Here is a 23,508-nt window from a genome sequence, read left to right on the forward strand (position 1 = left end):
TTAACCACTTAGAGATGTCCCTCCTCTTAGCCTATCACATACAATGTGTGGGAGGGCTGACAAGCCTTTTGCAGACCATTTAAATACACAAAAACCTATATAACACGCTACAGGGAAGGGAAACCCCTAAAAAGAAAAAGAGGGCCTCTTCTCTAAAAAACGACATTAGAACATACCTGCACTATGGCCACAAATCCGTCTGAGAAGGTTCCTCTGAGGATGGCATTACGGGTCGTACCAACTAACAGTTCCTCCCCACCAACATCTGCAATGGTACGGACTGCCCCGTAGTTTTCTGAAATCTGGACCCATCAGAAGAATCAGAATTAATCAAGAAGCCTTTTGATGCGACCTCCACTGAGCCCTCCACCGACAGACACACACATACAGCTGTGGTTCACCTCACACTCTCTCTCAGGTGCCAGGTCGGCGCTCCAGCGGATGATCTTGCGGTCTTTCCCTCCCCCGCTGAGCAGACCCCCCCCCTGCAGGGTGCACAGGGTGAACACGCTGCCTTCGTGGGCTCGGGTCTGTCGCATGATCTGGAAAGTCTCTGTTGGAAATCAAGCCGGTTTATCAGTGGCTGGAGAGAGGACAATGATGTCAATTTTCCTGTACAAGCTGGTTCAGGAAGAGCTTCTTTCCCTCTGCATTTCACCTGGCTGAACAATGACAGCTGCCCCCCCACCCCCAACCCCGCACACTGAAAACTGTCAACAAAATGTAAACATAACGATATTAAGTTAGTTGAACGCAATAACATCAAGTTGAAATGAATATTATTGCTCTCAACTAACCTAAAACAGTGATGTGAAAACTGTTGACATAATACATTTAATTAAAGTCCATTTTTTAGTTTTTTCCGTTCTGGATACGCAGTGACGGACTTTGATGAGTGACCTCATCGCTTTATTTATAAAACTGTCCAAATGAATACATTTTTCTTTGCCATAGTCATATTTATTCATATGATATTATTCTTTTCGTTACTGCTGTTCATAATGTGTATACCTCCCTATAGTGTTCATAGTGTAAATACATCAGTTTGTTTGTATCTGTCACATGTCAATATATATTTGTATTATACTTGAATAACTTTTCTGCTTGTTTTGCACTGCTGGTTAGATGCTCACTGCATTTCGTCATCTTAGTCAATGACAATAAAGTTGAATTCAATCTGATCTCATTTTCATTTCCAGTTTTGTTGTTTAAGCTGACAGAACATTATACTTTATATTGTCATTTGATTTTGTGTAATACAAATTGATTGACAGATCTAACCTTTGGCTCCTTTGCCGAGCGTTTTGACGTCTGCGGCTGATTTTCCCCACGTCAGGATGTTCCCCTCCGAGTCTCCGGTCAGAACGTCTCCGGTCAGACTGAACACAAAGCACTGGATGAACTTGGGCTTCTTGTATTTCTGAAAAGATTGTTTACAAAACAATACATTGATACATTGTTAGGTCTGGCGCAAAAGCACATATTTGATTCACCATGCTAAACATTACACATTTATGGTTCCAGATTGTTCGTTTCTCTTTTGAACTTTCATCCCAAACTCACATGGTTACTCACAACCGTTTTAATTCTTAGTTCTTTATTTTTGTCCCAAATTGAGGAAGCAGAAACATTTTGGAACTCATTTTTGTACAGACAATAAGGGAAGTGAATTGAATGAAAGGGGCCTTCATACTTTACTTTCAGGATCAATTTAAAGTGTCTTACTCCGAAGATGCCTTGTTTCTTGGTGAACTGTCCTGCACTGAGCGTCCAGAAGTAGACGTGGGATTTTCCACAGGTGATGATGTTGGTGCTGTCGCTGGGGTTAAACTCCACCGCAAACACAGCCTCGTTGGTACTCTGAGAACAGCACGCACACAAACACGTGTTAAGCACAACCAGGATGACTTTTGAGACCAAATGAGGGTCTTTTGACAGTTATTTTTTCATGATAAGGCTGATAGGAGCGCAGAATCGTAAAAACATTTGGCCGTTTAGGGAAACAACCGAATGTGACGGAGAAATACTTATCATACAAGTTCCCGGTGCTTATTCATCATTTTAAAACGTATCCTGTGGCTTGCCTAAGTGTTTGGTTTTGATCGTTCAACCCACATGTTTTTAAAAGGCGTAATATGAACCTTTTTACTGTTAAATGATCAAATAATGTCAACATTCAATGAGTTTAATGAGATGTGTGGGGTTTCTTGGTGATAATCAGTGAGAGATGTGGAGGAGTAACCAGCTATGCATATATTGCATAAAATTGTGTTTATTTAAAAATACTTTCATACAAACATACGTATCGGGATTTGTGTGGATTCATATATACAGGATATATATACAGCCGCGGAAAAATTAAGAGATCACGGCAGCATTATTATTTTCTCGTTTTATGATTTAGAGGTTTGTCTTTGAGTTCAATGTTTATTTAGTTTTTTTTGTATTCTATAAACTACTGAACATTTCTCTCTGTGTTGAAATTCGACAGACACTGCAATGGCTGCCATACATGTAGAGATAAAGATTTGAGAACAATTTGGAGTGGTCTGTTCATTTTTTCCGGGGTTGTATATACAGTCTATGGGATTAATATGTGTTGACCACAGGGTGAGGGTGAGTCCGTGCAACACATGTTCCACTTTCGTTCTGTTTTAAAGTCCATCCTTGGAAATGAACATGTGTTTCACTGTTGTCCACGTTCACTGTTTCCCCCCAACAGACGCACATTTATAACGTGCGCTGGCGCATCATTAGTGCCAGTCGGATTCTCAAAGCACCGCAGTCTCTCTTCCTAATTCCTTTTGAAACCTCCTTTCAACTTTCCTTAACCCTGTGATGTTTCTCACAGAGGTTAAGGAATAGTGGATTGGAAAAGCTGGTTGGAGCTGATTTTTGGACAATTCGACGCAACCCTATATTACATTTCTTAAAACTATCGCCAGCTCATGGGAAAATGTTGTTGACTGACAGAAAACATGACCTGTAGATCTGCTGGTTAGAACAAAAATACCCCAAGACAAGAATAGCAGCTTTGAATGAAAGTTGTGCAACGCATATTTTCCAAAGAGAACTACGGATGTTTTTCCTTGAGATGTTTTTTGCCACCATAGTCACAAACAGTCCTAGTGGCACATCTGCTGGGGACCATGTATACAGTATGTACAGAAGCATCATTTGGACACAAAAAGCTCCATTCATAGCATATGGACTATTCCACTGCAGCGGAGAGGGGCAGGGCGGGGGGGGGTAATTATCTTGTTCCTGCTGGATGCACTTGTGTGTTTATACAGAGGTGGTCGGCACTGAGTGTACCAGGACCCTCGATGCTACCAAACACTCAGTTCTTGCACGAGCCCATTAAATTCCTGACCTGAGATGATATAAAAGTTCAAACAGCAGCCTATGCATTCCCCCCGCTGCATCACAGAACACACACACACACACACACACACACACACACACACACACACACACACATACACACACAGCTGGACCAATTCAACATATAAAATATTTACACTGTTGCCATGACAGCCGTGCTGGAATTGCTCTCAGGGAAGTTGAGGCGTTTTGGGATAAAAGCCCATAAAAGCAGAGCAGAGACACCCGCCCCCCCCCCCCCCAGCAAAAAAAACAAAAAACCATTTAAAGATAACTATAATAACATTAAAAATATAGCAATATTTACATTGAATATGGTTTACCCGTAGAAATCCAATTAGAATTGGAATAAAACATGTGCATTTACAACGTGTGTATCAAATCATTTTGGAAAGGTGTTCTGGACACATTATCACAAAATGTTTCTGCCAGAACGGCCAACACTCTGTATGCTGGGGGTGTTCCCTGTGACTTAATAACACCAAGAAAAAACTAATTGTTTATTTTTCCTCTCAAAACCAAAGATAAAATATCTGCCTTTTGGAAAAACCCAGAAGACCCCTCGATCAGTCACTGGTAAGAAGGGAAGGGAAAGCCTGAAGCCTTCTATAAAAAACGGGGGAATTCTGATATTGCTGTAAAGGAACGACATATGACTTATATGTTAACATTTATGCCACAGATGATGGGATGTGATGCAGCTTCTTGTCTACCAAATGTGTAACTTCCTGTTTAAACATTTTGTCAATCTCAAATTGATTTTGAAAGTATTTTTCACTGTCAATGTAAATTAATATTCTGTATGTTTTTCATTGAACTCTTCTTCTTTTAAAAAAATCATAACTTTGTTGTATTTGTTTATTTTATCTTCCATGAGGGGGTCAACATTTTCTGAACGTCTGTTGCTGAAAACACAAAATGGCAATACAGGATATCTATAAAAAGATATGATACACGCACGCTCAGCTCAAAGCGGGAAACCCTGTTCGTTATTAGCCACATCGCCAGAAGGAACTCCACAATAAGCTAAAACACAACAAAAGCATATAGCTTATATATATTTTTAAATCAGTGTATTTCTACTGAATAGATGATTCTGCAGTGAGATATGTCTGCATTCATTTGTCATTTTTACTGCATTGGTACATAAAAACATTCTTCAAATCCAAAAATATTTCCTTAAAGGGAAAACTATCAATTCCTTTCAAGTTACATTAAACTGTCATTAAATATGGATTTAAAGAAAAGCATCTGTAAAACTCTCCAAATACATTTCTGTTTTGTTTTCAGCCAGCTAAGTCTGATGCCCTTTTATCATGCAGAGAGTGAGGAGCTTAATATTATTTCTGCTTTAAATGAAGCTTTTGATATTACGTCATCTTTATGAAGGGTTGAGACTTGTTTATTGTTAACCCTGTTGGGTTCATCTACACCAGGGGTGTCCAAACCTTTTTCACCGAGGGCCATATACAGAAAAATATACGGAGAGCTGGGCCACTGATAGAGGTGAATATTGTCTCATAAGTTAAGCTAGCAAATCAAATGTAGGTGAATAATGTGCCATACTTGAAAACGCTTTCAGAAAGAACAGCCTACATCCCGTCTGTCTTTAGGGTTCATTGACTCTGTTGGCAGCTCCTTCCTTAAAACAGAAGCCTCAGATTGCTGATAATAAGAGTAAATATGAAGGTTACATTTCAAGCTGGTTATAGAAATAAATGATTGAGTTTTTTTTATCAACTAAGGTTTGTTAGAAAATTCTAAATGAGTGAATTTATTTTAAATTGGGCTCATTAATATATCTGAACATATATATTTGAGAAGTACAATATAAGACAAGCAGAAGTTTAATTTGTGGGCCATATTCATTTTACTTTTAGAATGTGCAGAGGGCCGATTCAAAATGGCCTGCGGGCCGTAGTTTGGACACCCCTGATCTACACTGTGACCTGACTTGTGTTTACCTTGACCTCTGCATGCTTGGTCCCCTTACTGCAGTCCCACACTGACAGCATGTGTTCGTTAGAGTCGTCAATCACACACAGGAACGCTCCAGAGTCCTAAACACAACACCAAAACAAAATCACACTGTAACTCAATATCATTTCCACAGCACGTATTCACTCAACCCATGATGTCCACTATTACAATGCTATTTTTGGCTAAAATATAACACTTCCAACAGGAAAATAACGATCTGCACAGGAAGTGTTACGATAGTAGCTTCACTGAAATCTAAAAATGAGTGACTAGAGAAAATGATTACATCTGTTGCAAAGAGAGTGGTGTAAAGGCCATCCCTCTGTGCTGCTGATAAGCTCAGGGCTGTGGAAATGAACATCAAACTGAACCGAACACGACAGGTAATGGTGTTCCACTAGCTGGAAGACAGGGGGGGCATCAGCCCTGTTCTGAATAACGGCCTGGTCCTGGCTGCAGTTGAGCTGAATCATTTAGAAATGTATAATTAAGCATGTACAGTGAGTCATTTACATAGCAATCAACTCACAGCAAAGGAAAATGCAACGGATCCCACCCCCCTCTGGAAAGTCCCCAGGCCGATCTGCTGCAGGGTCTCCAGGGTGGTGGAGTTCCAGATATTAACACACGGCTGCAGGGGCTAACACACACACACACACACACACACACACACACACACACACACACACACACACGCTTTACTTCCACAGATGGTTATAGCTATCATTTCCGAGTGTTTTGAGCTCATAATACTGACTGCTTGTATGCAACCGGAAAAACATGGAGCAAGGGTTAGGGTTGTTACCAGTGGTGTAGAAGTTGCAGGTATGGATTTATAATACAGAATATAAATAAACTAATAAGTTATTATGTTTTATTAAAGGTTTGGCTACCCAGCAGTACATCAAGTCATTTAAATAATCCCGCCTTTACAAAGTGCAACACAGACATCAATAACATTAGTGCATTAATAATAATAAGAGTATATTTTGATGCCAATTCTTTTCTACTTTTGCTGAGTACAAGTCTGAATGCAGGACTTTTACTTGTAACAGAGTAGCTTTACAATGTAGTATTTCTTCTTTTACTTAAGTTAAGTACTTGTTACACCTCTAGTTGTTACTATACATTCAAAGAAACTTCATTTATCAATTTTACAGAAATACAGTGTATAGAAGTTAAAGATGTGAATATAGTTGTGTATAATGTCGGTCAATGTGCATCAGTGGTCACCTTGCCGTCTTTATCCACCCCCGCTGACTGTCCAGACGCCACACGGACCTTGTCAGGGTGGAGTGTCAGACTGTAGGAAGAACACAAAATAATTTAACTACACACTGTAACACAACACCGTTTTTTGTCGTAGATGTGTGTTGGTCCCCACTAACTCTCTTTAGCTTCTACATGCGTCTCTGTGTGCCCCAGCTAGTGTCTGTCTAAATCTTATTTTTGCTGAAACGGTTTTGTCGTTGTTTTCAATGCAGGGTGTTTCTACCAGTTGGAAAACCAATCAACAAGGCGGGATTAAGAGAGGGGAAGAAACTGTCCTGCAAGTTAGCTACCTAATTGCATTATCAAATATTGAGAGAAAAGGGGCCCACGGTGTTTTAAGGCTATAAAACTAAAATAACAACATAATTGTTCTATGAATCAAGAGAATCATGCTTCTAGCAACTGCTGAACTGGTTTGTAAATGACATTGGTGGCATGGATACCACTGCAATAAACACAATGTAAGACTAAAATGTAATAAGCTACCCCCTGAACGCCCTTACAGCTGAAAGTCAGTTCTTGTACTATAGTCATGGTCTCATTTAAAATCCAACGGGCTGGAGTGCACCATCAAAGCCATAGAGAGTGGGCCTTAATTTATGGGCTGCCCTGTAGGAACAGTTAAACTGTGGTTTGCTCCAAAGCCTTTAAGTGCACCTTGGAAACCATTATTTCAGGAATATACATACAATATTTGGGCAAAGAAATATATGTGTTATGTCACACCACACCCCGCTGATTTTGTTTTTCTACGGCAGAAAAAGCACTCTAGTAGGGCGTCCAAGCCAGAAACTGGATCTAATTTCCCTTTTTTCTTTTAAGTTGATGAAAAAAAACTAATTTTATGTGTGCTAGTACCATTTGGCATATCAAGCTAGTTTCATTCATTTCCAAAACACTCATACTGTAAGCATCCCTAAATATAAAGGATTGATGTTGGTCTGAGATCAATTGAGAAACGTATAAATGGGGTTATTTCACAGAGTATGTGTGTGGCAATGTCTTGAATCCCCAATAAGTCTCATTATTTGGTTAGGTTGCTTACATTCATGGCTTTCTGTTGAGAGCCTGGCAGTTTGGGATTGGGATTCAGTGTTATTTATTGAGGAAACAGGCATTTTATTTCAAAATTCTCCACTGAAGGCTGTGTAAGTTTGAATTTCATGATGCCAGACGTTAAGCAGTAGGAAAGTCCCCTTTTTTCTCAGCTGTAAGAAGAGACACCAGGTCGTATTATTTTTTGTGCAGTTTTTTAGCTTAAAGTAGTTTAGAGACATGTGGTGACATGCAAGCGTTTTGATCATCTCCCAAATCTTTAGCACACAGTAAATACTGCACCCACCTCAGCCTCCAGCAGCCGTAAAGACCTGAGTTCATTCTAAGGTGAAGCAGGAAAAAAACAATCTTTTTATTTGCTCTGGGTGTGTTTTGGGCATTGGGTTAAGGGTTGGCACTAACATCTTTGTAGGGTTATACAGACTTAAATGTTGTGTTGTCTTCAATCATTTGAATATGTTTAAAATAGAACCTACAGGTTGTTGAGTTGAACTGAATGGGCTTATGGGTAATGCCCTACAAGTCTAAGGCCTAGTCCCAACGTATATTGGTTATCTTCTCTTCCTCTCAATGAACAGAGGCATCAGAGTGCACTATGGAGGTCCATGCTACATTATCCAACTCAAAGTCCCCCCTGGCCAAGTCCCCAGTTTAGGATGAGACCAATATGTTGGTGTGTGTGTGTGTGTGTGTGTGTGTGTGTGTGTGTGTGTGTGTGTGTGTGTGTGCACGCATTATACAACCTGCCCACTGGCCTTAAAAGCGCTCCAATTGTGCCAAAACAAGTAAGAAAAAAACAGTTTTTAAAATGTGCCATCTACATGTGGCCTAAGACAGGCTGGCCACATGTTATTAAGTTATTTTCAGATTATGTTGTGTTACATAATGATGTCAGTACGTAAGGTCATGGAGGGAACACAAGGATTTCAGCCTTTGCGGACCATTTACATGCACAGATTACATGCAAATAACACACTACAGGAAAGGAAATCCCCAGAAAGCCTGATAGGGCCTTAAACACATTTGGAATGTTTACAGTAATTGGTCACATAGGCAACATCTCACCTTGCTCAAAACATGTTCTCCAGCTCTTTAGGTGTGAGTGTGTGTGATTGTGTGTGTAGATGCAGATGAAGTGAATAGTGTTCCACTGACCAGCGGACGCAGTCTGTGTGGTTGGTATAGTGGCGTTGTGTGCGATCCTTGATGTGGTAGAGCACCACAACACAGGCGATGAAGTACACAGCCTCGCCCGTCGGAAGGAAGTACAGGTTGGCGCGACAATCCCGCCCCCGGTAACCATAGCTAGCAGGAAACGGTCAAGGTCACATTCAGGTGAATCATTGGTTCATCCAATAAAGGAACAGTTCACCACACAAAGAAAATGCGTCATGATCAAGTCATCTCCATGTGAATGAGTTTTCTTTCTAAACGTACGTCACCCACAGCTCACAGTTAATATGAGGTGAATGCTGCTCTCACAGACTATTAGACAGATACTTTCCAATACAGACAGCGCGGCTTGAGTCCAGGAAATGAGCGCACAGTGAAAATAGGCACCGTCTGAATTTAACATATCCCTCATAAATATGGAGGCTGCACACTGCTGCTGTGGTACTGTGGAAGGATACACCCAGTCCAGCTCCAGCCTCTCAGAGGGAGGCTCCATCTTCAGGTCTTCATAGTTCAGGATGTTGGAGGGGATATACATGGTTATGGGCCGGCCCCGGATAAACATTTTGATCGACTGTTCTGGAAGGCAAACACGACACAAGACATTTAGCGAGTAATTAATATAATGCACACAACGACATGTGTTTGTATTTTAGAGCCTATTACTGCTTTCTTTTATTGTTTATCCTAGATTATCAAATACCTTTAGGTACAATTTTATTTGAACGGCGTGAGTAGGGCTTTGAATACTTTAAACACTTCAAGAAGTTACAAAATTGTTTTTCTTCCAAACCAAAAAATTAAAGAAATAAATACAAAAGAAAATACATAATAGATAAAATGATGTCATCACATAATATTGCGATCATACTGGGACAACACTAAGCTGCAATTATTGATTATTTATGCCACTTGGGGGCAGCAGAATAGGCTGAAAAAAAACCATCTTCTATATATTAAATCATTTATTAGGTACACTTTGCTGAAAGTAAAAAAAACAAACTTAATAAGGATTATTATTTTATTGATAGAGGTAATGATTAAACAGTAGCATCATTCTCATGGATTTAGTTTGTGGTGATGGAAAAGTTGTATTGTATGAGTCTCTTAATTTTTTATGATGTTGTTAAATTGTTGAGTTATACCGGGATTCTGTTGAGCTATGAGTCATACTGGAGGTGGGTTATGGTTGACCTTCAACGTATAAAAAACAAATTAAATACAAAGTGATGTCACGCAGGTCTACCTTGGCTGTAGGTTCCTCTTCTGGACCCGGGGGATCCTGTGAGAGTAAGAGCATGAGGTTAGCCAAACAAATAAACCCCATGATCCTCTCTGCTTTAAGACACAGCTGATTCCAGCCACAGCTGAACCTAACTTTTCTCTTTACGATCCCTAAGGATCTATTCCCTTTTTTTTACACGTAAGATCTATGAGCTTTGGATTTCATGTGGGATTATATTTTCCTTTTCCATTTCTTTTTTGGACTTCCAACCTGGCACTGTTCCCTAGGAAACAGTTGTGTTAGTTTATGAGACTGGGGGGGTGAAGGCGAGCAGCAAGGCTGAGCAGACTGAAATGTGAGCCCTCATACTCGCAGGGTCTTTAAATATCTGTCTGACCATAAAATGGTGGTAACTGGTAAAAGGCCAAAGAGACACCTTGAGAAGAGACCTACGAAGCAAGGGACCTGGTTCTCACCACGACACAAGTCAAACAGGATATTGGGGGAAATAAATCAAAGCTGCGCGGACAAGTAGAAAAGCCTGTTCCTGCAGCACCTGCCAATTTGATAAAAGATCAATAAATATTACGGCCATTTTTAGCTTATAAAATATTCTTTTACGATTTGTTCTCAGAATATGACCACCTGCACTAAAGATGTTTGACTACAATGACCATAAATCAACACTGCCTTTATAAGAAAAGTAAGAAGAACATGCCTGCATGTACAATATCAAGACCATAATATATCTTAAAACTTTTTTTAATACCATATCTTATATGTTCTTGTAGTGACACAATTTAGAGTTAGAAACATCCCCTTTTCTTTAAACCCTATGTCATTTAAAACATTTTGAATTCATATTTAAATCCTAAAAGTTTAAAATTGTAATTGATATTCATTTTTGGGACTATGGGTATTTTCGTTATCTCGTTCTGGGAAGGTAGATTCTGACGGCAGCCACTTTAAACTGAAAGCCAGCACGCTAGGAGATGAGCTGTTCACTTTGGACCCAAGAACACCACTCTGTGTTGCCTACCTTTATTTATGTAAGACATAGCATGAGCTGTCAGGCATTAAGTTAGTATTCAAATGGGAAAGTAAAAAGCTAGTTAGCCTAGCTTGCTAATCCTGAGTGATCAGTAACTCCTCGCTAGTGAGAACAATGACCTGACTTACAGAAATGAGTGGTTCTGTGACACTCTGCCTCGAATCACATCCCAGAATAACATTCAGAGTCACAAAGGGAGTATCAGAGGTGAGGCTAAAACTAAGAGGTAATGGTGGTATTGGAACATGCTGAAACATCCAGACCAGCAATATAGGTCTGAACTTCTTCTTAGCTTAACTCAGGGGTGTCCAAACTAAGGCCCGGGGGCCAAATGCGGCCCATTGTCCATTTTGAATCGGCCCTCAGCTAAAGTATAATGGAATATGGCCCACACATGAAACTTGTGCTTTCCCTATAACATATATTACACAGTAGTATTCATGAGTAATAAGCTAACTTTTCACATAAAATGAGTCAATTCAATTTGAAAAGCTTCTTCTAACAAATCTTGGTTGATAAAAAAAGCCCAATAACTTATTTGTGAAACACATGTGAAATGTACCCCTCATATTTCCCCTTATTATAAGCAATCTGAGGCTTGTGTTTTAAGGAATGAGCTGCCAACACTTGTAACAAAATAAATGAAACCCTATAACCTTTGATTTCTGATACTTGCATTTGATTGACTTTGATAACTTGTCAATTAACTTACGAACAATATACCTCCCCTCTACTGAGTGGCCCAGCCCTTCTTATGTTTTTCTATATGTGGCCCTCGGTGGAAAAGGTTTGGACACCCCTGGCTTAACTTAAAGAACAAGCTGCTATTATTTGCCTTGATAAAATACGTTCTAAATGAAGAGTTCAATTTATAAATATATCTGATAAGGTAGTCAGCTTTAATTTAGAGTTTTCAATAATCTGTGCTATGGAAACATTTTGGTCTGCTTTTAAAAACAGTTTTCCAGAAACATTGCCGTGCCTATGCCCCCTCAACCTCCTGCCACTCTACTGTTGAGAGTCGAGAAAGTTAGACTGATGCCAAACTCGACTATTAGTCAATCAACAAGCATTATGAAGACATCTTGAGACAAAGAGCAAGCGAAGACTTAAAAAAATGTTCTTTTGGCAAGCTCCCCAGCAGGGTCATTTATCATCCCGTCAGGCGAGTTGGAGCTCACCACAGTGGATGTGATTCCAGGCAGCGCTCACAGCCCAAACTGGCCCTGCAGTGTTTGGCTTCACAAGAACTCATAAAAAATGGGTTGCCAGTTTTAAAAAAGGAGTGGGAAATGTCGTGCTGAGTGATATTTCTGGTGTCAACAGGGAATGCTGCTAGCTTTTCAGCTGGATTTAAAGTTTTGTTTATATACTTGTTTTGACATCTAGGCAGAGACCAGTTCACCACAATTTCCTGGCATTATTATCAGTAACTACTTAACTTCACACTTCATTTGAAGACCATTGACAAACAAAGCACAGGTGTGTTAGGCTTTAAACTATTGAAGGACAAAACTAACATGTTCTTTCTTTGACCAATACTAAATCTAATCTATAATGAATGAAAAAACATTCTTACTCAACTCAATCTACTCAGGGTTTTACTGCGACATCTTGATTTAGTCTGCTATCACCGGTAGCTTATGCTGGCTAATGTTAGCAAACCTTAGGTCGACATTGTTTTATAAAAGACACGACTGACATAGGGAATGGAATATGCAAATCATGTGAGTTATTTAGGAAGGTAGTTCAGGGAATATGCTCGTAGTAATGTGACTCTCAAGCAAATATTTTTTCTACAAATATTTTGAATGACGTTAAAAATAACTTTTAGCAACCACTACCACAGGTTCTGCATTATCCAAAAATAACCTAGCTTAGCATAAAGAGGAAAGCATGGGGACATCCCTATCATGGCTCCATCTAATAGTTCTAATAGTCCAACTAATACATTCATTAAAATGCCACTTTTGTTTGATAATTGGCTCATACAATAAGGGTTTGTACATATAACATTTTCCCCCTCATTGAAAGTGTTGTTTGTCTTTCAAACTAACAGAGGCAGCTCTATTTTGTCCGAGCCAATCAGTAATGTGACCAGCCCTGTCAAATCCGCGGTTCCTAAGAGCACTTTCAACATTGAAGACAAAACTTGGAACATCTTGTACAGATGTGTCATCTCATCAAGGCCTGTTTCCAACATTTTAGTCTGGCTGCAACAAACACAATTCTTCTTTTCCTTGACTTTCACAAACAAACATGAGAGAGTGAGAGACGGATTTTGGTATTCTGGACTGTAGGAATGAGGACCAAAAACAGGCCTTATCATAACCAGAATAAAGGCCCACACTCTAAAAGCTACGCTAACCACTCTGTGGTTGGCTTGGAAATGTGCTCATTTTTGCACAATTTACTACATGTGTGAACCAGTGAGGAGCTGCATGGGCACAAGTTCAGAAGTAAAGTTCAACTTTGAAGGTACAAAAACTTGGAAAAGGTCCCTGATTCTAACTAAATCTTTGCAGCATGTCTACATTTTTTCCTCCTAGAATCCTTCTTATGCTTTAGTCTTACATTGCACTTGAAATATAAAAGGTCACCTGTCTATCAAAGGCCTGGTTTACATGCAAACACACAGTACAGCTGTTCTGCAATGTCTGAGAGGCAGCAAACTGGGGAAAAGTGCCCAAAACATTTAGCATCAGCAGGATCAGGAGTGTTTCTTTGGTATTGGACCATAAACCCTGTCCTGATACGACTGATGATTGATGTAGAATGTAGGTAAACCTGGTTTGTTTACAAATCCCTGATAGTAGCTAGTTTTACGATTGTCTGTGTGCAGGTGCGTTTTTGTCTGCTTCAATTAATGAAAGATAATAGCATGACAAACTTTCACTTTCCCTCACAGCATGTGGACCATTATTATGTTGTGAAGCATTGTATTCTTTGTTTCTCTGACTACATTACAGGACAGGCCTGTTCAGGTTTCTGGAAACAGGATATGATGTTAACTGTGCAAACAAATAACTAGAGCACGGCAAAAACCTCATTCTGACCGGGAAACAAACTCATTATGGTTTGTTGCATTATTGTATGAATTACTGAACAACCAGAGGCATTGCAGGGTGGGTTTGATATACAAGACCTTGATTATAAGCATGTGTGTGCATAAAACGCTGTACAACACAACACAACAATTAAAGCGTTTGCCTAGTTGTATTGAACTGAAAGACAGTTCTATTCTTAGTCACTGTGATGTCTCCTAAATACCAGAGAGGAGAGGGATGTCTTATAGTTTGGAATACATTCTTTTACAATACAGTTCCTGATTTACTAAAGTCACAATTGCGGGACTAGAATCCACCAAGACCACGGCTGTCATAAAAGCTATTGACTCCTGATCCGGCAAACCATAAAGGTCAAAACTGTGTCTATGGACAATGCACTTCCTTCATCATTTGGATCAAGTGGGGAACACGTGATTGGCATGTCATTTTCAGGACTAAAGGCAGAAAAGCTGAAAAACACATCACCTGCACTGGCAACCATCTCCTTGGCACGACTGTGGAGACAGAAAGAGACTGTGTGAGACAGATGTGTGACACCATTCGGTCCCTCACTTCATAATCACATACTGCACGGTTTTCATGGGAATGGAATGTGATTATTATTATTATTCCTAGGGGCCATCAGTGTTCCAATGAGTGTCTCTCAGACGAGATATGTGAGGCTGCAGCAGCGATAGGAAAAAGTGAGCTGTGTGAGTGCGTGATGACAGCTGTGAGTGATGGCAGCGTGGCTTACTTCTCCAGGCTGGAGGAGCGGGTGAGGAGGTTTGCAGAGGACGCTGCCTTCTTGTCCAGACGTTTCCTCTGCTTCTCTGGGTTTACCAGTTTTTCGCTGTTCCTACGAACCCTGAAACACCAGAGGATTGATATCAGCTTCGAACTCTGTGTCCACATACAAACCATAAATCCCACACAGATGGACTTAGGTAACCCGCCGTTAATGCATGCAAGATGGTATGATGATTAGCATGTATTTATAGTAATTACACACATGCACGTAAGTCTTGAAACGCGTGTTATCTTGTACTGATCGAAGAGGATATATCAAGATTTAATACAACTTGGGCCTTCTTCTTTTGTTTTAGACACCATCACCCTGTAAGAATAACATTATACTCAACTAAGTAACTGACCCTTTACTAAGCATTGTCCCCATTATTAGCTATTCTGTCAAGCTTTCCAGTATATAACTGCTAATTTGCATTAGAATGACACTTGTAGACAGAAGCAGCTCCATATTTAAAGACTGCAACTGTGATTTTTCTAGATCTAAGTACTTTCACTGGTCACTGATTAGCTGAAGCTAGCTAGCATATTAACATGACTCCGAAGTTATGTCCAAGAAACTTGCACCAAGGCAAAAACTTAGCATGGCAAGCTAATCAGATCTCAGTCCTTAACCAAGTTAAACTTCCCAAACCCATTACAGAGCTGCTAACGTTAGCGTACACTGTTAAATAGCATCCAGAACTTCCACTTAGGACTGGATGTTCTTAACAGGGCTTCACCTAAAATATGTAGTTAGCTAATGATATGCTTACTCTTGGCCTTGGAAATATGCTTAGGTTACTACTGAGGTAAGCTACTGCTTACTGTGCTAACATCTTAGCATCCTACAATAGCAGAGCAACACACGATGAATCAGGCTGTACAAACCGTTTATCCAGAGGAGGAAGCCGGTTTGAGAATTTAGATTACTGAGAAGCAGTAACTTCTCTTAACCTTCCTCTTCCAAACTTATTTGGCTAACCTGGAGGTTTCATCGACAATCTCTGAGGATTTCTCTCGCCTTGTCAAACTTATTTTTATGAAATGTATCTTGTTCCCAGATCTCACCAATGTACTTGGTGAGTTTATGTTATCATGAGTATTGGGCAAAACCAAGAGAATTGGACCCAAGTTGTAATTAACTGGCAGTAACCTTTAACACCAGGCCATCATTCTAAATCCTTTTGGCAACTTTTAGGCGAAATGGTTGGTAAGGGTCTCAAACTGTATTTGACAATTCTCTTATTGTCTCTCAGGATTACCTGCAACACACCCTGTTCCTGATGCCACTGTAGCAGTAACAACACCATGAGGAAGTGTTACTGAACAAAAAAAAAGCTTTGGCTTGAAACTACGTCATTGTTTATGGATTGAGGAAGTGAAACTCATCTGGCAAATAACTTCTGCTAGACAATCTTTACAAAATAATTAAATATAGAGGTGTGGTAGCTGGGCACTGAAGCACAACTTTCCCAGTACCTCAGGTTTCCATTGAGGGGCGTGGCAGAGCTTAGCTGAGGAGGAAGAGCACATGTTACCCATCACCGAGTAAGCCCTTTTATAAGCCACAACAAGGAAGTAGGACAAAAGAACATGCACAAGCCCAAACACTATTAAACAATCATTATTGATCAGTCATTGCAGTGGGGAACAACTCACAGCAGGCAAGAGCTCATTGATTTGCGTATAGAAAACAATGTTAAAAGTTGAATTAAAACAGCATTAAACCAATCAAGATTTAAGGCAGCATGTGTTTCTGCAAAACCCAGTTGAACTTACAGATCCTTAGTGGCACCGAGTCAATTTGCACATCTGCATCGTCTTACAGAACAATCAGCGTTAATACTTTGTGGTTACAGTGAAGTTGTAACAGAGATGATCACTGGAGGTTTTTTGTGTTATGGATTCTAACTCTGATGTGTGCTGTTTGGACAGATATGCTATTTCATACCATGTCCTGGCCTTGAGAGGTTACATATGTGCAGCCTTGCAAACCCACTGACCTTTCGTGTTCAGTCCAAGTGTATACATAAGCTTCTCCAAGCCTTTTTGTACATTATGATGTGTTCAATTGCCCTCATCACATTTTCCACTGGGCTCAAACACAGTGTGTGCCGTGAAGCTAACCCTGGATATGTCACTCAGTGTGGACGAGCACCGCTATTATGTTCCGCTACGGCTTTATGTTTTCCTTCGCCCCCTGCTCAAACACATGCAGGAGAAAGCACATGGCTGGAGCGAACATGATGACGGAAAATGTCACCTTGGGTTTCCTGCACGGCATTATAACCATGAGGCTGGTGCTTTATAAACTGGGGTTTGCAGTAACACAAGTCAGAATCAGGAAATGTTTGATTTGTCACAAGCACAGATACAGAAATGGTATGTATCTTTAAAGCCATGCATTAAATCACAAGAGAGAGGTTTGATTATGAAGTGAGGGGGCGGATGGCGGGATCACGCACAGCTGTTTCTTCTCTCCTTCAAGGATGGCGGTGAGGGGGCCTGAGCGGGGGGCGCTGAGGTTCTGCTCTGAGGCCCTGAGCGACGCTGAGGGAGAGCCTAGCTCCTCTGGAGAGCAGCTTCCATCCTGGAAGTCCTCCCTCTGCAGGCCTCTGATGGTGGTGGTGATGATGGGCTCCTCCACCGACGACGTCCAGCTCAGCTCCCCTCCTTCTTCATCTTCCTCCTGCTCTTCATCCTCCTCTTCCAAGCCGGGGACCCGGTGGAGCTTGGCCCGCGTCCCCTCCACCACAGGCTGCCCCGGAGGTAAGGCGTCCTCCAGCTGCAGGCTCTGGACCCGCCTGTGGAGAGGGACCCTGTCCTGCGAAGAGTCCTGCCCAGGGAGGGGGTTCTCTGTCTGGGTGGACCTGTCCAATGTTTCTGCTATTGGTCTTTGCTTCATGGACACTGGGCTTCCTATGTGGCCGTTGGATTTGGTCACAACGCTGTCTGACAGTTGGCTGGATATAGTTAAGAATAGGGATGAGTAACGTTAAGATTTAAACAATACTACAACTCTTACCGATGCTGCTTATCGATCCGGTATTGAACAGTATTTTTATCGGTTCATTTTGTAATTTTTGGGGGGAAAAACTAAACAAATTGCTAATCTAAAATAGATCAAAAAACTATTATTTACAGCAAATCTTTTTTGTAACAAATTATGATGGACTAATGTGATGATGCTTATCAAGAACTATTTAGTGCAAAAGAAAAAATGCTTATCTTTATTCATTTACCCATGTTTGTATAATTTAGTTAACTCTGTGTGTGGGCTTTAAGCTGCTACAGAACATACCTGCCGTGGTAACGTTACTCGTAATTGGGGCAACAGAGCAACAAGCAAAGCTGTGGAAAACATTTAATTTCTCCGTCTGAATATGAGTCACTTTGGCCAGATACTTGGAGGGACAGCTCGTGTTTCTGCCCTTACACCAAAACACTTCATGCATTTGAGGCAAACGAGCAATATCCATATCGGAAACTTTTATGTAGCCATTCTAATATGAAATATAATATTTCCTTTATTACGGATAACGTCAGAGCTTATCAATAACACGGTCTTTCGGAAATGTAGCCCTGGGCCCGTTAAATACCGGGTCTCAGTACCTATCCCTAGTTAAAAAGGTTGACGTCAAAACAGAAGGTCACACAGGCAATCTACTCAACTATGGAGGTAGATTTGTCTCAATATTATTTGTGTATACAGATAAATTATCTGAGTAATGTGTAATCTGTAAATGTAAAACACAATCCACAAACAACAATTCAAAATGATCTGCAAACAAATGCAACACATAAAAAGACAATCTGTGAACACTATAATGCATTTACAAATAAACTAAAAGCATTTGTGCACAATAATATTTACAACTTTCCACCTGGCATTTGTTCATCCAGTTTCTATTTGTCAATTTCAGTTCTGTGTTTGTGGTTTTCCTTTACACGCACAGAGCACAGAGCACAGAGCATAAAGCACAGACCCCAGAGCACAGACCCCAGAGCACAGAGCCCAGAGCCCAGAGCTTTGAGACAAACTTTCTGCCGGTACGAATGAAAATCTACACGTGTCACTCGCCTTTGTTCGGGTGATGACGTAGTTTGCACATTTTTTTTGCATTTATGGAAGGCGTTTTACATTAACAGATAACACCAATACACACAGATTATTTATCCGTTCACACAAATCATATTGAGGCCAATCTACGTCCAGACACAACATATGAACACAACCAGGCTTCTGAACGGAGAATAGGTGCAATAAAACAATGATGGCTTCTCCTCAGCCATGCTTTTGTGTGACGGTCCAGTACCTGTTAGCAGGGTGTTGGATCCCGTCAAAGGCTGAGCTTGAGGAAAGTTTCCTGCTGCTGGTGCAACCGTCTGAGCAGCACACCTGGTTCAGCACTCGAGCAGAAGCTGGGTTCACTGGTTAGGAATAAAGTTTGTTCCTATTTTAATAGATTGTTGTTATTTCTGAGTGGGCCAAAATGACAACATATACTATAACTTTAGAAATCAACTGCCTGTCACAGACTTTTCTACATTGTATTCAGTGAGGTAACTAGTGTGTTTCGCTAATACCTTAACCCTTAATATCTTAAGGAAGTTGTCAATAATGTTGCAAATAAATGACAAGGACAACATGCTTTGACTTACAATATGTTCGCATCGATGTTCAATAGTATTCTCTAAATTAAACAAAAGTGTCCTACTGCTGATTTTATTTAAACATTTTAAAGGATTTCCCAATTTGGGATCAATATTTGATCTATTTTTTCAATTAAAATTGCATAACAATTACTACATCACTAGATACCTATGGCCCTCATTATTATTATCAATAATAATAATAATAATAATAATGCTATTAAATATGTTGATGATATTTGGAAACCAGTATTGTATTACTGTTCATAAAGTTGGATGTATGTTTAATAAATAGCCACGTAAAACATACACCCTTTTATGTGGCTTCACTTTCCAAATTAGACTAAGCTCATACAAGGCAACGGAAACTAAACAATTGTATGTTCCTTCGTTGACAAACATGTTAAAACATCGGGCAATGCTCTCACTTACCTGTAATGAGCTGCTGTTTCAGTAATGGTAAAAGCTGATCGTGGAGGCGGATCCTGCGCAGGGCATCAGCCAATGAGGACTTCAGCAGCGTGATCTCATCCTCCTGCGCCTGCAGACGCACCTCCATCATGGAATTTCGGTCTGGGAACTCAGCGCTGCTGTCTGCTGACGCATCGTCTGTAAAGAGACAAGAGGGGTATCACAAAGGCTGCTCAGAACAACATTGCTTATTGTGAGACGCCAAACAAACTTTGTGTTTGTTCTTGACTTCAAGAATTCACAATAAATGAAAAAAGCAGACAAAAACTAGACACAAAACTGTGTCACAACCACAGAGCAACTCGCATTCAACTACCAAAGTAAAAACAAACAAACCCAATGCCATAAAAAGCCAAAGACAAACTTTAGCAGAATGTTTTTGTAGACCAGCGATGAGCTCAGAGCTGAACACAAGTGTACTTCAGATGGAATCCGCTGTTTGAGAGCTCTGTTTCTAATTATATTAGGCCTAAATCACTGAAGTAAATGTAATGTTAAGTGTCTTAGGCATGTATAAAACACAACATGGCAAACAACGTTGAATAACATTATTGGTTTTCTCTTTAGATGGGTGAAAGAGTGACGTCAATCATTTTTAACGGACTGTAAAGGACATCAAAAACCTTTCTAATACATGTTGACCTTTGCAAACTGAAGATTTCCTTCCATTGTTCTTCGCCTTTTACTAGACGTTTCAGAAGTTGTGCTAACCCAGCCGATGGAAACACAATTACAATGTATTTTCTGTAATATTGACTGTGTAATATTCACATGACATCTGGATGGAAAAAGGAAAAGGAAACAGGACCTGATGCAATCCAAACATTTCTACTCTTTCTAGTGCCATTCCAGTGTGTGTGTGTGTGTGTGTGTGTGTGTGTGTGTGTGTGTGTGTGTGTGTGTGTGTGTGTTGGCTTGTAATTCAATCTTTCCGAGAACCAATTTAAATATATATATATTTAGGTGATGTCATCGCTTGATTCTGAGGACATTTCTGCATTTTAGCAGGTTCTTCAATGGACTGTTTGAAGGTTAGATTTGGATTTAGAGGCAAGGTTTCTGTTATACTAAGATCTAGTTTAGGTTGGGGTTAGGTCTGGGGTCAGCATTAGACATTTAGTTGTCATGGTTAGGGTTAGAAAAAGCATTTTGTCAGAACATTCTCACAAGTATAAGACGACCAACTTGTGTGTGTTCTCTTGCTGTCTATTGGTAAAGTGAAGTACAGCTGCTTAGAGCATTTTAGCACCAGGGAGGAGTGTCCAGAGTACCTCAAAGACCCTTTTGTGTGTTGTGCAGAGCTACAGTTCTGGTGTGTGTGTGTGTGTGTGTGTGTGTGTGTGTGTGTGTGTGTGTGTGTGTGTGTGTGTGTGTGTATGTGTGCGTATGAGGGCTGGTTCTGGTCCAACAAATGTGTGTATGGGTGAGTTTGTGGAATGCCTCCTTCTGTTCTTGTGTCACAGGATGGAACAAAGCCGTGCACAGCGACCACTAGAAGATTATTAATCCAGCTGTAATCCACTGTGTTCATCCAATCACAATCGCTTTGGCATTTTAAGGTTTATTTTTGCAATGCAGTCCAACAAAGCAGAAACGATAATTGATCGAGGATTTCTAAAGGAATGGTTTTCCCATTCGGTAATGAGTAGGTAAGAAGTTCTCAGACACCAATCCTTTAAATTCTGTCGACTGAATTTTAGCAAAGGCTTACAGCTGGGAACCTGGAATTATACATAGCCTGTAATTGTAGTCTAAAGCTCCATTTCCTCATGGGTTTAAAATCTCTACCTACAATATGCAATTTGACTTGCTATAGGCTTCCATTATTTATCCAAGCTACAGAGAGAACCAGGCTTTTGCTTATTTCCCCCTGGTTTGTACATAGATTTATCAGAATTGTGTCTGAAGTCTCCCTTTTGGATCCTCTGCCCTTATCTTCTGAATTATATTATAACACTTCCTCTAAGTGAACCTGCTGTGTTGACAGAATGCATGAGTTATGTTGTGTTCACCACGCTGCTGCTCTGAGTTTCTATTTCATAAGAAATCAAATTCACTCTTTCCTAAATCCTGCGCAGAGGCTTCCAGGCTCAATGGGGAAGTCCCTACATTCCCAATAGGCTTCTAATGTGAAACATCTGCAAAAGTTTCCCTCTGAAAGACTCCAGTGTAGTGATAACACTGCTGAAATGTAACATGCTAAAACAAAGTTAAGTAACTAATCGGAAAAAGCGTTGCAACTAACCAATAGCCAAGCCTCAGGTTAGAAGCTAAAAATATATTCAATTCTTATTTTTGAGTTCATCTTTTAGTTGCAGTATAGGTGAAAGGAATAATAGTTTCACATACAAATCATCATTCTTTTTTGAAGATCATTTTTGTATGGTGTTGTTAACGTCCAATATGTGGGCTGTGGACAATAACAAAAGAGGCAAATTGTAGTTTCCAACTGGACTACTTTGTTGTTCATCGATATTTTTACCAGTACACAAGTTATTCACAGCTTTTCTCACAGTCGTGTTCAACATATAGTTAAAAACAACCAGAGAGGTGTTTTGTGAGAATGTGGCATAAAACTGGAAAAAGGTCAATTTATGTCAGCTCCTGGCAAAGAAGCACAACACTTGAGCATGTGCAAAGTTGGCCGATGTCATTACAAGAGACCAAATGAAACTCTTCACTACCTTTTATTAGAACCACAGATTTCTCTAGTTTTTAAATTAGTTGAATATTTGGCATAGTGCAAGTACATAACTGATCGATCGGTTTGAGGACATCTTAGGACGGATTGGAACAAAATAGGAAGTGAGAGAGATATTATTGTTGTTGGGAACAATTTGTGTTTAATAACAGTTCTTATAACTTCATCAGACTCAAAGTCAGGAACACAGAGTGCTGGGGCAAACCATGGATGTATAATAACAACTGGATGCAGCGTTGGAGGCGGGGCCTCGTTCATTCCTATGAGAGCCGCTCATTGGCGCATGAAGACAAAATGGCCTGGGATTCTCGAGAGCAAAACGTCACAAATGACCCATCATGCCTGGCTGTCGAGAGCATAGAGCATGTACAGTTGAGTTTCCCCTTAAGCCCCACCTCCGATCTCCCGCTCTCGGCTCAGTGGAATGAATGGAGAGAGAAAATAAACCTGGATTCAGCTTTAACTGCATCTTACAACTTTTAAAACGTAATGATGCAAATGCAAACAAGTAATCCACCGATTTACAGACGTCTCTTGCTCAATGTAAGTCAATGGGGAAAAGTATTTCTGGGCTTAGTCACGTCACGGACTGATACTGAAGTTGTAGTACTGCCGATAGCCAGCCAACAAAATATTTTCTGAGCGTTCGGGGCGCTGGATGCAAATCCTAAAACTAGTGCAAGCTTTTTATTCATTCACACAACAA

General features: G+C 40.3%; 1 protein-coding gene across 4 annotated transcripts in view; it reads right to left on the bottom strand.

The window, feature by feature from the left end:
• The window catches only part of eml3 (EMAP like 3), a 52,202-nt gene that overhangs the window by 6,006 nt on the left and 22,688 nt on the right, over positions 1 to 23,508 (bottom strand). Inside the window, exons 3-17 of one of the 4 annotated variants that reach the window (XM_063900538.1) lie at positions 20,063 to 20,239; positions 19,294 to 19,408; positions 17,443 to 17,940; positions 14,946 to 15,056; positions 14,675 to 14,703; positions 10,112 to 10,147; positions 9,324 to 9,444; positions 8,848 to 8,997; positions 6,598 to 6,667; positions 5,894 to 6,004; positions 5,349 to 5,444; positions 1,726 to 1,860; positions 1,282 to 1,420; positions 402 to 553; positions 177 to 302 (exon numbers count right to left, since the gene is read on the bottom strand). In XM_063900538.1, coding sequence (XP_063756608.1) covers positions 177 to 302; positions 402 to 553; positions 1,282 to 1,420; positions 1,726 to 1,860; positions 5,349 to 5,444; positions 5,894 to 6,004; positions 6,598 to 6,667; positions 8,848 to 8,997; positions 9,324 to 9,444; positions 10,112 to 10,147; positions 14,675 to 14,703; positions 14,946 to 15,056; positions 17,443 to 17,940; positions 19,294 to 19,408; positions 20,063 to 20,239 — 2,066 coding nt within the window. Of the gene's footprint in view, positions 1 to 176; positions 303 to 401; positions 554 to 1,281; positions 1,421 to 1,725; positions 1,861 to 5,348; positions 5,445 to 5,893; positions 6,005 to 6,597; positions 6,668 to 8,847; positions 8,998 to 9,323; positions 9,445 to 10,111; positions 10,148 to 14,674; positions 14,704 to 14,945; positions 15,057 to 17,442; positions 17,941 to 19,293; positions 19,409 to 20,062; positions 20,240 to 23,508 lie in introns of those variants that run through there. The other 3 variants (XM_063900542.1, XM_063900539.1, XM_063900541.1) reach the window with 3 other exon arrangements.

This window comes from Eleginops maclovinus, chromosome 14 (genome assembly GCF_036324505.1).
Source record: "Eleginops maclovinus isolate JMC-PN-2008 ecotype Puerto Natales chromosome 14, JC_Emac_rtc_rv5, whole genome shotgun sequence".
NCBI lineage: Eukaryota > Metazoa > Chordata > Actinopteri > Perciformes > Eleginopidae > Eleginops > Eleginops maclovinus.